The sequence below is a fragment of the Phragmites australis genome, chromosome 6 (assembly GCF_958298935.1).
Source record: "Phragmites australis chromosome 6, lpPhrAust1.1, whole genome shotgun sequence".
NCBI classification, from domain to species: domain Eukaryota; kingdom Viridiplantae; phylum Streptophyta; class Magnoliopsida; order Poales; family Poaceae; genus Phragmites; species Phragmites australis.
Genome location: NC_084926.1, coordinates 17,865,701 through 17,881,922, shown reverse-complemented (window position 1 = coordinate 17,881,922; position 16,222 = coordinate 17,865,701). Strand labels below are relative to the sequence as shown.

Below are 16,222 nucleotides of genomic sequence, written 5' to 3'. Positions count from 1 at the left end.
AAAAAACATTGTGATATTAGTTTTCTTATTGGTTATGCATCGAACTCCTAAGCATATAGAGTATTCAACAATGCCACCGGCTTTGTTGAGGAAATTTGTGATGTGGAGTTTGATGAATCTAATGGCTCCTAAGGAGAAGGTGTTTCTTGTGATGATGTAGGCAATGAACCCTTGAGAGATGTGATGAAGAATATGGCGATTAGGGATATCAAGCCTAAGGAGGAGGATATAGGCAATGAACCTTCTACTTCCACTCCACACGGCCATAGTGCCCCAAAGTTGATCAAGATGATGAAAAGAATGATCAACCACTTCCATCATAAGATGTCTGTATCTCTCAAAAGGAAGCTTAAGTTTAAGCTCAAGATGTTATACCACCACAAGACACACCTCAAGAACCACAAGTGAAACAAATACACATTTATAAGGATCACCCAATTGACTTGATCATTGGGAGTCCATCTAAGGGAGTAAGAACTCGCTCTCGTCAATATACTTTATTTTATGAATATTACTTATTTATCTTTTGATTGGAACCCACACATGTAGATGAGGCTCTTAAAGATCCAAATTAGGTAATTGCTATGCAAAAAGAATTCAATAACTTCACCCATAATGAAGTATCGATACTTAAAGAAAGACCTCAAGACAAGAATATGATTGGAACCAAGTGGGTCTTCCGCAACAAGCAAGATGAACATGGTGTGATAGTACGCAACAAGTCAAGACTAGTCGTGCAAGGCTTTGCGCAAGTTGAAGGTTTGGATTTTTGACGAAACATTCGCTCTTGTGGCAAGGCTTAAAGCCATCTGTATTCTTATTGTATTTGCTTCACATCATAATATTAAGTTTTATTAAATAGTTGTGAAGAGTGTATTCTTAAATAGCTTCATTAATGATCTTGTCTATGTTGAACAACCCTTGGTTTCGAAGACCCTAAATATCATAATCATGTTTGTAGGTTACATAAGACGTTTTATGGACTCAAGCAAGCCCCAATAGCTTGGTATGAACGCCTACGTGACTTTCTTATCAAGTAAGGATTCAATATCGGGAGGGTGGACACTACATTATTCACAAAAATCATCGACAATGAACTCTTCTTATGTCAAATTTATGTTGATGATATAATATTTGGTTCAACTAACAAAGAGTTTTGTATGAAATTTGGTGACATGATATCTAGGGAGTTCAAGATGTCAATGATTGGTGAGCTCAACTACTTTTTTGGTTTTCAAATCAAGCAATTGAAGGAATGGCATTCATTCATCAAGAGAAATACATGAGGGACATCCTAAAGGAGTTCGAGATGGATGATTATAAGCCAATCAAGACCCCCATGCCTACTAATGGACATCTTGACTTGGCTGAAACGGGTAAATTAGTTGACCAAAAGTTTTATCATTCTATAATTGGGTCGCTTCTTTACCTTACCGCATCTAGGCTCGATATTATATTTAGTGTATGCAAGTGCACTCGCTTTCAAGCTAATCCTAAGGAATCACATCTTAGCACAGTTAAGAGGATCGTTAGATACCTAAAGTATTCACCTAGCACAGGATTGTGGTACCCCAAAAGTGCTAGTTTTCTACTCTTATGTTATTTAGGTTCGGATTTTGCCGGATGTCGTGTGGATCGTAAGAGTACTTCAGGTGGGTGCTACTTGCTAGGGCGATCCCTAGTCTCATAGTCTTCTAAAAAGCAAAACTTCGTAGTCTTGTCCACCGTGAAAGCTGAATACATAGTCATCGGAGCATGTTGTGCTCAAATTATCTATATGAAACAAATCTTGTTAGACTTTGGTGTTCGTCTAGAGAAGGTTCTACTCATTGTGACAACAAGAGTGTCGTAAAAATTGCAAATAATTATGTTAAACACTCTCACACAAAGCACATTGATATCCTTCATCACTTCCTTAGAGATCATGTGGCTAAAAATGATATTTCTCTTGGTAGTGTAAGGTCCAAAGATCAATTGGCGGATATTTTCACAAAACCTCTAGATGAAGCTACATTTTGGAGGTTGCAAAGTGAGTTAAACGTGATAGATGCTTCAAACGTCATGTGATACCTTGTCATATAGATGCATTTCATGATAGGTATTTGTCTAACCTTCTCAAGATAGTGGTGAACATGAGTTATTCTTCGGTTGGTAGCCCCCTAGTTTCTCTCAAGGCATGTTGTTGGGTTCGCCATGAAGAAGCTTGAGAAGGGATGTAATATGACAAGATAGATTTATTTTATGCTATCCATTCACATGTCATATAGCTTGCACTCATGTTTACTTTAATGCACTTATTATGCATTTCATGTGCATTAGCAGTAGAGAGATCACAAAGGAGGATATCACTCTTTGAGATTGTTGTTTGTTCTTGATGTGAACATACATCTCTAAAAGTGTGATAAAATAAACGTAAGTGCTTAATGCCTGTTGAGTCAAGTCCTAGCGAATTTAAAGTTTCAATCTTTAAGTTCATAGGGAATATGGCTCATACATTACCTTGGAGTTTTCTCCCTTCTTTTTATTTAGTTCTTATTACTTATTGAAAAATTATGTATGCTATAGCTATTTGGCACATATTTGCAAATGAGTGTTTGAGAGCGTAAGGGCTTCACTCAAACTAGTCCAAACATGTGTTTATGCTATTTGTTGTTCGTAGTTTAGACTTAGTGAGAGATTTTAGTTCTGCAGAATTTTTTCTCTTCTCACCGGATAGACCAGTGCTCCTTTCTTTGTCCCCACTGGATCATCCGTGTTTAGTGATCCTGCTAGTCAACTCAGTTCATCCCTGGAAAAGGTCTGTGTTTTGTCTGGTGAACAGGTCAGAATCAGTGGACAATTCGGTGTGCAGTTTGTGAAAATTCCCTAAGAGTTTGTCCGGTGATTTTATTCGGTGCTCAGTGCTCTATCACCGTAGCATCCGGTGAATTAAGGTGGTTTTGGTTGAGGTTGAAAATGCTCTTTGCAAAAATTCGTCTGGTGTTCCGTCCGATGTTCTCTGTTGGCGTCACCGGACCTTCTGGTGTTTGAATTTTTTCACGTGTCCCACCTGCCATGTAAGGGCATCCCAATCGGCCTCTCTCTCTGTTTTTCGATCTCACTGCACCGCCCGTACACCCACCCGTCTCGTCTACTTGCCGCCTCCCGTCTCCACCTCGCCAGCACGCCGTTGCACCACCACCGCTATAGTTGCGCCACCGCCGCCGCCCCTGCTCCACCTCAGCAGCATTGCTGCTCCGCTTTGCTGCTCGCACACATCAAAACCACCGTCGCCTCATGCCGTAACGCCGTCGCTACCGTCCAGGTCACCGGACAACGTGCTACTCACTCACCACTGGTTCTCCTCTCTTCAATTCTTCATGGTGAGCTCAAATTCGGCAGGATTTATCAATTTTTTTGCAAACCCTAAATGCAAATTGAAGCAAACTTGCCCAAATTCATGAAAATTTATTCAAAATTCTAGAAAATTCTTGATAAATTTGGTGCAATTCAGATATAACCTCTTGTATTTTAGGGCTTATTGATAAAATTTTGTGCTTCAAATGCAAAATTCCTTCAAATCCAAGCCAATTTGCCTCAAATTCTTGCCTAATTTGATCAATTTGTTCAAATTCAAGTCAAGTTCTCTAAAATTGATCAATTATCTGCTACCACAAACATGAATCCATAGCATGTTCGTCAAATTCTCGTATCATTTTCATGCTTAGGGTTCAATTTCGAGTAAATTCATATCAAAACCATAAAACCCGAAGCGCTCTCTCATCTGTTTTCATCTTTCTACCTATCAGATGGGTCGTGAGCGCAGTGATAAGGGCAAGGGCAAGGCCGTTGAGTAGCCGAAGAAGAAGAGGTCAAAGGCTGAGAAAGAATTGATCATGCCATTGCAGTGGCAGATGCAACAAACGCTCAGCGAGGTTTTGAGATTAGAGACATTGTTTCTCCTCCGTGTCGGTCCATCCGCACTCGCCCTGTAGCGGGGTTGGGCTCAACGCCTTCCGGCCAGTCAAGCAGTTGAAAGAGGGCTCGTCAGGAGCCAGTGGCAGAGGAGGAGAAGCAGGAGCAGTTTGAGCCAGAGGGCTCATCAGGAGCCAGTGGCAGAGGAGGAGAAGCAGGAGCAGTTTGAGCTAGAGAAAACAGTGCAGCCTCAGCCTCAGGGAGAGATTCGATTGCATGACTTGACCTCTTACAAGTCACCAAAGATCAAGAAACTAAGGTTTGTGACGATCGATAAGTGGTTTTCCCGGTTAGATATGAGGGGGTCGATCACATGTTCTATACCATTCTGCAAGAGAGCTTCTTCCACTCTTATCTCAGGAAGAAGGTCAAGTTGAGCCAGCACAGGACGCTCAACTAACACTACATGCAGTTGGCTGCAGGGAGAGTGGATATGAGGCAGCACTTTAATACCTCCTGGGTCTTATAGCTCTGCTCACAGGTGTGGATAGATATGTTGTAGAGTGAGTCAGAGTCTTCTATGCCACAGTGTGGATTGCACCAGAGAGAGCAGATCAGATTATACAGGAATAAGATACTTTAGGCTCTGGGGGTTTAGGCGAGTTCCAGGTTTCTTCATGAGGTCGTTCATCCGAACGCCGAGCCCCCTCGTCGTCCTTTAGCTGGTAGTATCTTTCCCACTGATGAGGAGATCATACCACTATTTAGGCACTCGTTTCCTCCAGGACCGCTGAGACTGCCAGACATGTTGACACCTTAGGCGAAGGCCATCCACTTGGCCTTGAAACACATTTTGCTATGAAGGATCGGCTATGGAGAGGCTATCACCAGTTTGCAGCAATGGTTGATCCTCTCTATCCTCACTCACCAGCGATTTGATAACATGGACCTTATTCTTTATGAGATTGATGATGCCATAGTAGAGGGGACTAAGGGTGGCAATTTCCCCCGTTGGGTCAGGTCCCCGCGGGTTTCAGACCCGACGGGGGCAGGTTCGGATGCAAAAAAAAAACCCGCGAAGCTATCAGGTCAGGGCCTTAACTCAGGTCGGGGTTTGGGTTCGGGTCTGTTTTTTCACCCGTGGGTGTCACCCAAAACCCGAAACCCCGCCCACCCAGTGCCCGCGCCCGCCCTACCCCGCTCGCCCGTCCCGCCCCACCCCGCTCGCTCGCCCCGCCGCGCCCGACCCTCCCTGACCCGCCGCCGTCACACTGCCAGGTTTCGGGTTGCCCTGTCAGGTTTTGGGTCCTCGTCGGGGCCGGGGGCGGGGGTGGTTTTACGCCCGATATTGATTTCGGGTTCGGGTCGGGTTTGGCGAGTCGGGTTTCGGGTTCGAGTCTGTTCCAGCAAACCCGACGGGAGCAGACCCGTTGCCATCCCTAGAGGGGACATCTCTGGCTAGATAATAGCCATATGTTCACTTTATTTCACATTTACTTGCTCACATGATCAGGTTCTTGAGTTTCTTAAGACCTAGGAGGACTCCCCTACTCAGTTCCAGGATGATTCCTTCAGTGACTCCTGCTGCACCACTGTCAGAGATGACACTCCTTTTTCAGCAGATGTAGCAGCAGCAGATGGCATCTCAGGCAGAGATGCAAGAGAAGCTTCAGGCTGATATGCTTCGCTAGTAGGAGCAACAAACAGTGCTCATGCAGTCACTCTAGCAGTAGCAGCAGCAGTCCATGTTTGCATCACTTCAGATAGATAGGGAGAACAACGTTCGGATGTTCTCATTCCTCTCCAGCATACAGATCTTTAGTTGTCAGCTGCACCTCCAGCACCAGCTTCAGCCCCAAGTCCTCTCTCAGGTAGTGTTGGTGGTCTCTTGAGTACTACATCGTCATGCTTCTCTCTTTCAGCATTTTTAACCACCAGAGTCTTCTCTCTACCTGTCAGGACTATTCAGACGTCAATGCTTCCTTCGTTGTTGTCTCCTTTAAACACTGGATCTCTCAGCTTCGAGGACTTTCCATAGACAACCGTCCTTGATCAGCACCACTCAATCGAGTCATCTTCTGTTGTTCAGTCAGCTTTTAACGAGCTTAAGGCTACTCTTCAGCAGACGGTAGCTCAGGCTGTCGATACTTCCTGCTCCGACCCCCGTCCCGACGTAGTGTTGACAGTGGTTCCTGCTCCTTCTACATGTGTTCAGTCTTCAGTAGGATCCCTCTCACCTATCACTGACGTCGTTGCAACTGAGCATGACTCTTCTGACTCTGAATTTGATGCTTCCCAGTTCGTAGTGCGGCCTTCTTCGATAGCGTCATCTCCTCCGATCCCGGATGCTTAGTAGGGTTCTCTTTTTGGTGCTTAGATGCCAAAGGGGGAGAGAGTCTAGTGATAGAGGGAGTTGGGAGAGACAGTCTTAGCATGAGTGTCTAGAGAGTTTTTGTTTCAGGGGGAGTTTAGGAGTTTGGATAATTAGGTTTGGCTTGTTGGATCTTATGGTTTTTGATGTAATGATAGGCTATTTGGTTCTCTCTCTTGATGTGTTTCTCTTGTCATCACATTATGTTTAATTTCATGCTTGTTTAATTCTTATTCTTCTAAGCAGGCAGGTTGTTATAGTGCTAGGCTTTCTCCTACTTAATTGATATATGATGTCAATTGCCTAGTATGATAAGGTATACTTAAATTCATTTCTCTTTATTCTCTTTTGTTGTCATCAATCACCAAAAAAAGGAGATTGTAGCATCTAGGCCCCTAGGTAAGTGGTAAGTGTTTCGGTGATTAATGGCAATCATATCATCGTGACTAACAAGTGTGTTTTGAAGAGTATCAAAAAATTTAATTCACAATGATGACTGGGCATTCTTGGTTCCTAAGTTGATTATATGGACGATCAAAGGACATGTGCATCAAGATTAAAGATATTCTAGTTCTAAGTGTCACAAAGGAGATAAATGACACTTAGAGTAGTATAGGTCTTCTTTCTTAGTCTTTTTTATCGTACTTTAAAGAGAGGCTAAGAGTAGTAGCTTGATCTAGTGAGTGTAGACTTGTTTGATGCACACTTATAAAATTCTAGCACTACGTACCTCATAGAAGCCCATGGTTGAGTCATCAAGAAGTTAGAGGTTAAAGAGGGTTGAATTGGATGAGCTCAGCAACAACTTTTCCTCATTGGATAGTCTGGTGACCTTAAAAGAATTCTCACCGGAGTTTTTCTTTTGGTTTAGACTAGACGAGAACTTAGTGCACAGGATGATCCAGTGTCTAACTAGCAAAATCACCAGAAGCTTTTTCCAGTGACACGTGTTCAAAAGTTTTTGAAGTGTTTCACTGGATAGTCCAGTGTTGGAGTGGTGAGTGAACTAGACTTTTTTTAGTAGAAGCAAAATTTTCAAGGGAAAATGAATTTGACCTCACCGGATTATCTGGTAATGGAAAGAGGGGATCACCGGACTATTTCTTGCAGAGGCAAATTTCAAGTGCAGAAAAATGAAGCTTTACTCACCAGATAGTCTGATGTTTACATTGTGATCACTGGACAAATGCACCAGAGCAATGTTGTAGAGAGGTTCAAAAGAGGCTTCACTCACCGGATGATCCGGTGTAGGCAAAGATGACATCACCGGACTAATTCTTGCAGAGAGGTTTGCAACGAGTATTTTGGCCTAGCTGTTCTAACCGTATTATCCGGTGTTACTTCAGTGGTCACCGAATGAGTACACCAGAGGATCAACGGTTAATGATAGCTGGCACAGTTACCTCTGGAGTTTCTACTCACCGGATTGTCCGGTGTGAGTGAGATGGTACTTACCAGATCATCCAGTGTTAACAGAAAAGGTGTGTGGTTAGGCAATGGTTAAATTTAAATCTCTAGCCTATAAATACCACCCTCACATAGTTTTACGTGTCTTACTGGTAACCCAGAGGAGTTCATACATTATGTATGTCATCAAGAAGCAAGGGAGAGCACTTGAGTTGATTTTCAAGTCCCTAATTGAAGGTTAAGGACTTCATTAGTGCTTCAAAAGTAGCGAGTATGCATCTAGCTGTAGTCTAGGCTTGATCTTGATCAAGTGAAGCTATTAGCTTGTTACTCTTGGTGGTTGGCAACACCTAGCCGGTCTTTGGTGATTGGAGGTGTCTCGATAAGCTCTTGGAGTTCTTGTGGGAGCCCCGAAAAGAGCTATGTGCTTGGTTTTATGAGTGAGAACTTGAGACTTCGTAACTCAAGGGGGAGCAATATCCTTTGTAGATGTTCCAATGAGGACTAGGGGAAGTGCCAAATCCTCGATACCTCAGAAAAAAAATCGGTGTTCTCTTGTCCATCTCATTATTTTTCCATATTTACATTCGAGCATTTTACTTCCTGCAATATTTTCTTTCCTTATTTACTTTGTGTTCTAGCTTGCTTGTTTTTCGTGCTTTCGTCTAGTTTAATCATGTAGTCATATTTCAATTCATCTAGGCTAAGGTTGTTACTTATTCTAAATTTTGGTAGGAGTAAACTTTTAATAGCCCAATTCACCCCCACTTGGACCATTCGGTCCTTTCACGCATGAGAGAGAGGACAGAGAGAGTGAGAGGGCGGTGCCGGTGAAGGGGAAGGGAGGGAGACAGTGTAAAGGGGAAAGAAGATGGCGCCGGAAGGGGATGGGCCAAGCTCGCCGGCGGCAGGAGTAGGACCAGGGTGCCCAAGTACGATGCACGCAGACCAGACCTGGGACGGCGGCTGCGTGGACCGAGCAACGATGATGTTAGTGGCGTAGGAGGAGGTGGCGCCGGTGGAGAGGCATGCTCGGTCTGTGTCACCTGCCATTCGATCGTAAGACCAACGCCGTTGTGCTGCTAACGTCCGTGTGTGCTGTGTTGCCACCCCTTGCACAGCACCGTCTTAGCTCTCCGTGTCGCACCACTCACACGCGTGTACGCGGCAGCCTGACCTCGCTGGCGATGATTTCGGCAACGGCTCGGCCAGTCGACAGCGCCAAAAGCTCCAGCTCGATGAGACAAACTCGGCTATGGTGCCCTCGACTGATGGACTCGGCCGAAGCACAGCTGACGACGAGGAGAGTGGCGCGGCAACGCTCAAGAGCACGATGAGCAACGCGCCAATGATAGGCCAAGGCCAAATGAGGGCGCGTGCGAGGATCTACAGGTGAAGGGGAAGCTCAACGTGGTGCTCGTCGACTTGGAGGGGTGGCAACGTGGCATGGTGTCAATGAGGCACGGAGGCGGCGGTCAGAGGCGGGGAAGATGACAGGACATGGTCAACTCCGACCGGTGAGCGATGGGCTCAATCGGGAAATCGAGGGAGGAGGTGGAGGAGAAGCTCCTCCGAGCTTTCCTTGGCTCGGATGTGGTGGAGAGGGCTCGGTCGTAGTGGATTTCACGACGGTGGCAGTGGAGCTCAGGTGGGGAATGGTGTCGGGAGAGAGAGAGAGAGAGAGAGAGAGAGAGAGAGAGAGAGAGAGAGAGAGATGGCATGGTAGCCATGTGGCAAAAGCCGGATGACGTGGTAGCCACGTCATCAAAAATCGCTTCCATATCACTACAACCGCTATTGGAAACAGCTTAGGAGGTTAAATGATCCGGTATTAAAATTTCGAGAGAGTAAAATGGATGGTTTGAATGTTTAGGGGTTATTCGGTCAAACGTGATAGTTCAAGGGAATAAAATATACTTTTACTGTTTTATGAGGACTTCAGCAGATGCTGTTGTTGCAACAAAGTGATAAAAGTGGACAAATTGGCGCTCTATGTGCCTACCTTCTACAGTGGTACTACTGATCTTGCTTTGTTTCAGAAATGCATAGCAAGTCGTTTTGAACTTATTTAGCCATTGTCATGGAAATACACAGGTTTTATTCTTTGCATCCATTGGACTAGTGTTATTGTGTTAGGTAGCAGGCACTGAAAAACGGTCGGTTTGTTTCGTTTCCACAAATGTACCGCGAATCTTGGTAAAATGCAGATCTGGCCGTTGCTTTAATCTAGCTGCAGTCAAAGCAAAGCGGGATCACTTCGCAGGTAAAACTGTAGATGTAGAAGTAGAACCCCCAAAACTCACTACAGTATTTTTTACTATTTTTTATTTTCACGTTCCAGCAAAGTTTTGACTGTCACATGCGATAACATTCAGGCCTAAATTTGGTTCTTACCAGGCCTGTCCAAATGAGTCGTGCTGTGTCAGTCTGCGTGCTAGAGGTTCGGTCCACGGTATGACTCGTAAAGCACACTGTCATGTCGAGCTAGCTTGGGCATGGCTAAGGCACGATTGGGACAGCAGCAGGGTGGGGCGGGCAGCCGGCCAACCAGGCGAGACGGCAGCTGGGCGGGGTGGGGTGGGGCGGTTGTTGGGGTAGGGCGACGGCTCAACGCTCAACGAGGCGCGACCGGGTGAAGCGCGTAGCTAGGTCGAGCCCGAGCCATAACAGCACGATGTGCTATGGCATCGACCCAGACACGACCCGAGAAGCATGTGTCATGTTGGCCTGACCCACCTAACTCTCAAGTCATGCCGTATCTGAGATGTACCTACAGTAACAGGCCTCGTACCATTCCAATAAACATGGCCCAATTTGCAAGCTCTGGTTCTTACTGGCAACCCTCGGTTTATCTTGGTCGTGGTCGACTCAACATAATATATCTACGCTGAGATCCTCACCTGCCACTAGTAACAAAAAGGGAAATCTTACTTTCTGTCGGATAAGACTGGAAGTTCAGATACACTAAATATCATATTCATTACTAGCTGGACTCAACCTTGAAAGCCCAACAAAAGCAGTTCATTTTCGGATATGTATCGGTAGGTGGATAAGCATTGCAAGTTCTTTGTCTGTTCCAAATAGAGGTTTAAATTTATATTATAGATTAGCACGTTCTGGACTCAAAAGGAACTTCTGCATCCAAATTGCACATTTTAAGTCTTTTAACATAAAAATTGCTGGATACTCTTTTAGTAACTAGAAAAAAGGCGCCAACAGACACTGTTTGGCAGAGTACGAAATCAAAGAAAGGTTAGTCATCACTTCACTATTTTGGTTGCTTTTACGCCTTTTCACTTAATTTTCATGTCAGTTGTTATTAGTTTCCTGTATATATTGGGTTTCCCCATAGCTTTTCTATCAAGTTTTGAACATGTGGACCAGCTTAACCACTTAGTGCGCTTCCATTTCTTCTCCTTTTGCTACTCAGTGTTGGCCATGCCATAATGTTGGAAGGATAATCTTTTATTGAGTATGTAAAAGATTAGATAGATGGAGATGCGTTGGACTTGCATCCGTTAATCTACTTCAGCATTCTTATCTGTTTTTCCTTTTTAAAGATTTGTTAGAAGCTTTGGTGTTTAAAAGATAGAAGATGAGGACACGAGTGTGTCGTAAGACTCGAATTCGGGCGTTGGGGAGGTTAAAGGTGTATTTTTTTCGATATGATCTTTCTGAACTGCTTATACCAGACATTGCTACAGCAGTGCCTCTAACCCTTCCTTTTCAGATTCTAAGGCATTGATGTTCTTACTTCCTCTTCCAGAAACCATTGTTGCGTATGAAAAGTACTTCAGTGAAAACCTGCAGAGGCTTGGCTCTATGCAGATTCTATTAAGATTTAGTTTTTATGCTTTCCCTAATTTCTATTTTCGCCTAGAACTAGATGACCTGATGAGGTGTAAGGCAGTGAAGTCCCAGAATGGATGTTGTGTTGTCATTCTGCATGTGAATTTCCGTTCATTGGTTATCCGGACAATGTGCACCAGTATGGATTTTGCGCTGTCCTTTTTAGCTTCATCTACATTCTGCATATGACTGGCCCGTAGGTCTTAGCTTTTCTGCTATCATTGTAACTTTGAGTGGTTGCATTGCATGGGCTACACACTCTAGCTAGCACAAAGCAGAGAGACCTGACACGTAGATCATGACTTATTACACGTAGATGTCAACAACTTCATGAGAAATGGCGCTTATGGCCATCATGCTGCTCTGGAACTTGTCCATATGCCGGAAAAACTATGTACCGCGCACGAGGTATCCCACAAGTATGGTGCGCCCCTTTGAGTCGATCGTCTTCCTCCTCGCACCGCCCGTCGTCCTCCTCTCGCCCCCTCCCATGGACACGCCACCGCCCCTCCTCCCTTCGTGCTGCGCAAACCGGCTTGCCCCTTCCACGGCGCCGCCGCTAGGTGGTTTAGGAGGGTTCAAAGTGGAGGGGATTGAAACAAACCAATATAGTTTATCACAAGATGGAAAATGATTTGTGAGCTGTAAACGATCAGTTGCTTCGATCACCATTATGCTCAGACGCGTATGATTCAGAGTATTTTACTGCCTCATGATTGCTCCCGAGGACGATATAGTTTATCACAAGATGGGTGCGTGTTACTGTCAAACGAGTCAAATGTAACTTCTTCACATCATGATGTTTCCCTCAACCAGACCGTTCCTCTTCGGCAAGGAGAAAGATGCTTCCTATAGATGGCACAAGAAGGCACTAGTGTCACAACACTACATTTGCTGCAGTTAGCATCTTCTCTAATCCAGTCAGTCAGTCAGACTAACAGGCAGGAAGATACGCGAAATTGTTGCGAATGGATCAACCGCCGGCAACAACTGCTAGAGCAGTTACCCGTGTCCCTACGGGGAGTTGCCCCCTTTCACATTGTATAAATCTGTAAACAAATCAATGGAAATAATCTCGATTCTCTTTTCACTCTACTATCTCATTTGAGTTTCAACAGAAATGATAAGAAAAATATTGAAGCTATCACTCCATAATCTTTTTTTTTTTTTTTTGCTCAGAGTACAGTAAAATGTAGCCTTAATAAATCAGAACACAGAACTCACAAGTCATTGCAGAGCTATGATCTCGTATAGATAGAACAATGGAACATGTCCATCTGTTTTGTTGCGTGGACCGGAGTTTGACCCAAGTCCACTAGGCCATGAACCCACTGATCTAGCAAAGGTCAAAGATACAGCCTCCCCCAACATGGCCTGAAAACGAGTGCAACTACACAAATAATTCAGTGTCATCTCCTTTTCTAATCGCTCTCTTGCTACATGTGTGCTGCCTTCTTTACACTGCTTTATACTCGTGATCAGGCAGACAAGATCTGGTGCATCTAGGTGCTAGTTAGTGCCCCTCTGAACCCCAGGAAGCCACCACTGTTAACACACTCACAGCCTCATGGTGCTTGATAACCTTCTCACCTTTCCATTGGCTCCCTGGCTACTGTGGATGTGATGGTGACACTCATGGCAAAGCCAAAATTATAACTTCACACCATATCTAATTGTTGCCAGCAATCTTGCAGTGTGTGTGTGTATATATAGACACACACACACCACTCCAGGTTCAGCACAGCAAAAACTTACTCTTACATTCTTGCAGAGTTAAGAGTTACAGTGTGTGTGTGTGTGTATGCTTCCTGCCTTCTATACAAGAGAACAGATTCACCTGAGAAGAAAGAGTTTGCATCAGAGGATCAAGAGTGAAGCAGACATGCAAGAAGGGCACATATACTCGAGGAGGGCGCTGCTGCTCGCTCCTCTGCGCAGCTACAAGGAGAATGCTGCCGCGAGCCAGGTGGTGGCAGGGCAGGAAGCTCCGGCGGCCGACGTCGTCAACGATAGCGGTGGCAGCGGGAGTAGCTTCGACGCGAACGTGGTCATGATCCTGGCCGTGCTCCTGTGCGCGCTCATCTGCGCGCTGGGGCTCAACTCCATCGTGCGGTGCGCGCTCCGGTGCTCGAGCCGGATGTCGCCCGGCGGCGAGCAGCAGCAGACGGCCGAGCCGGGGCTGTCGGTGACCGCGCGGCTGGCGCAGGCCAGGGCGCGGAGGAAGGCGCTGCGCGCGATGCCGACGATAGTGTACTCGGCCGGGCTGCTGCCGCTGCATGCGGCAGGCGGAGGCGGCGGCCCCGTGTGCGCCATCTGCCTGGCCGACCTGGAGCCCGGGGAGCGCGTCCGGGTACTGCCCAAGTGCAACCACGGCTTCCACGTCCGCTGCGTCGACCGGTGGCTCCTGGCACGGTCAACGTGCCCGACGTGCCGGCAGTCACTGTTCGGCTCGCCGCAGAAGGGCTCCGGCTGTGTCGAGGCCGAGGCCGGCGCCGAGCCGCCGGTGCGGGCGTTCCTCGTGCCGCTCCGGCCGGAAGGTTTCATCGCGCCGTACGATTTTTAGACTAAGGGCAGCTCCAGCAGAATCCTCATACTACCGTGCTGTTAATACTGTGGCAAGATTTGCCGATCGTCTAGGTAGCAAACAGCTCCAGCAAAACCAGTTTTCTACTACTACAGTGATGGAGTCAGGAGAGAGGATCGCTATTTTTGTGAAAGCTCTTCAAATGCAACAATACTGTTTATAAGGTATGACGATGGACCCAAAAGTAGAGAAAAAGTAATAGAATATAGTAAATATAGTAGCTACTAGAGATAAAAAAATATATATACTGTAATAGTATTATGTGATATTATAATAGTGTTATAGAAGATGAATTTTTAGAGTATTTACTGAAGATGGTCTAAGTATATTGTGTTGTAGGGTCTTCGATTTGTAGAGTAAGCACATACATGGATATCGTTCACTGAATTGTACATTGTCCAGACTTTAATTTGTACTGGTAGATTTTACGTTAATCAGCGAGCTTTTTTCAAAAAATAGTTACAGATTTTTATTCTCAAAAAAACAAAAGATTAAATTATCAAAGTTGCCCAAACGCAACGTGCGGTTGTTTAACGAGCACGACTTATTTAAATTCTCAAAGTTGCCCAAACGCAGGCAGCCAGCGCCAAAATCGAACTTCCATTCAGAATCATCCTTAGCTCGCTTAATAGTGTATTTAGAGAGTGATTAGTGCATACTTAGTTGCATTAGCGTGTACTGAGAGGAATTGAAATTAATACTGTAAAATAAGGGGTTTTGAACTCAGATCCTCTAATGTAGTAATTTGAACTCCCGGGTCCATCTGGTTGAATTTATTAAGAGGAGTAAAATGATCCTACCGAGCTTGGACCATCTCCAACTATATTTATTTTATTTCGTTCCTTTCTTAATTTCTTTTTCTGCTCCTATCCTCTTTATTTTCCTCATAATCCTACGGTGGAGGGAATGAGAGAGAAATTCTTTCGTGAAAAGAACAGTAAAGGAAATTCATTGAAACGTTAAAAGAAAAAAAAATCATTTTGTGAAAAGAACGAAACTTTAAAAAACACCGTTAGAGATGATCTTAAAACCCTGTTTGCAACAACTTTTGAGCTGTTTTTGGCAAAAAAAAAAAATGCGAGTTGGATCCCCAATCAACCCGCTTCTAGCTCACTTTTCTTAAACTCGATTCTAGCCCACGGCCCTCATTACACGCAAATGATCATACCAATTTCGAGTTGAACTCCCGATTCAAACGAAAGATTTTTTTTTCCCCATATCTGCGAGAATTGAATTGTTTCCTATTAAAATTCATGCATCCCAAACAGATACCAAAGCTGAATTGGGCGATCTAATTTCCACGAATTCGGAGGTAATCTGATATCTAAGCTTAGAAAGCAGTCGCTATCCAGATTAATCAAGTAGCCATGGAAAACGAAATCATAGGCGTGGAGCACCAAATTAAAATAATGGTAGACAGATAATCTTCCCTACGTTCCGACGATAGCATGCTACTGCTCTATGGTAGTAGCACACACCGTACACTTCAGCTCGGCCGTAAGTAATTTATTTACAGGTCATGCAACAACTTAGCTTGTGTCCCTGAATGGTAGAAGCAAGTTCCAAGGCAGATGAAGAACTAATCATGGGAGGCACAGGGTTTAGGTTTACCACAGGGTAAACAAACCAATCAGACTAAAGATGCGTTTAATTAGAGGGCAAAATGGATGGGATATGACGGTCTTTGTTTTTTTATATGTCCATTGTATATTTGGTTAGTGGATAGAATGATTCAGTTTTCTATTTGGTTGGAGTAATAAGATGAGTAGAATAGAAGTAATTAACTAATTATATATCTTAATTTTAAATAATAATAGTTAACCATATAATAATTAACATGTACTAATACTTATCAATACTAATCTTATCATAGTAATTATTAATTAACAATAAAATATACTAATTATCACTAATCATACTCTAATCGACACACTAATAGTGCACTTAATAAACACACTAACACTTACCAACCATAATTTTATAGTAATAAATACTAATTAGCAATACAACATGATTATTTATTATGTTACTAATGATCATAATTAGCTAAGATAGGTAGCCTCATCTGGTCAAAATGAATTGATCACTCCATCCAACATATTTAGAAAATATTCCCA

The 16,222-nt window shown here is 44.3% G+C and overlaps 1 protein-coding gene across 1 annotated transcript; it reads left to right on the top strand.

The window, feature by feature from the left end:
* Positions 1-13,198: 13,198 nt before the first annotated feature.
* On the top strand, positions 13,199-14,234 carry LOC133920517 (RING-H2 finger protein ATL72-like). Its single transcript, XM_062365130.1, has one exon. It carries the CDS (start codon positions 13,323-13,325, stop codon positions 14,082-14,084), a length of 762 nt encoding a protein of 253 aa, XP_062221114.1. The 5' UTR covers positions 13,199-13,322; the 3' UTR covers positions 14,085-14,234.
* Positions 14,235-16,222: the final 1,988 nt, after the last annotated feature.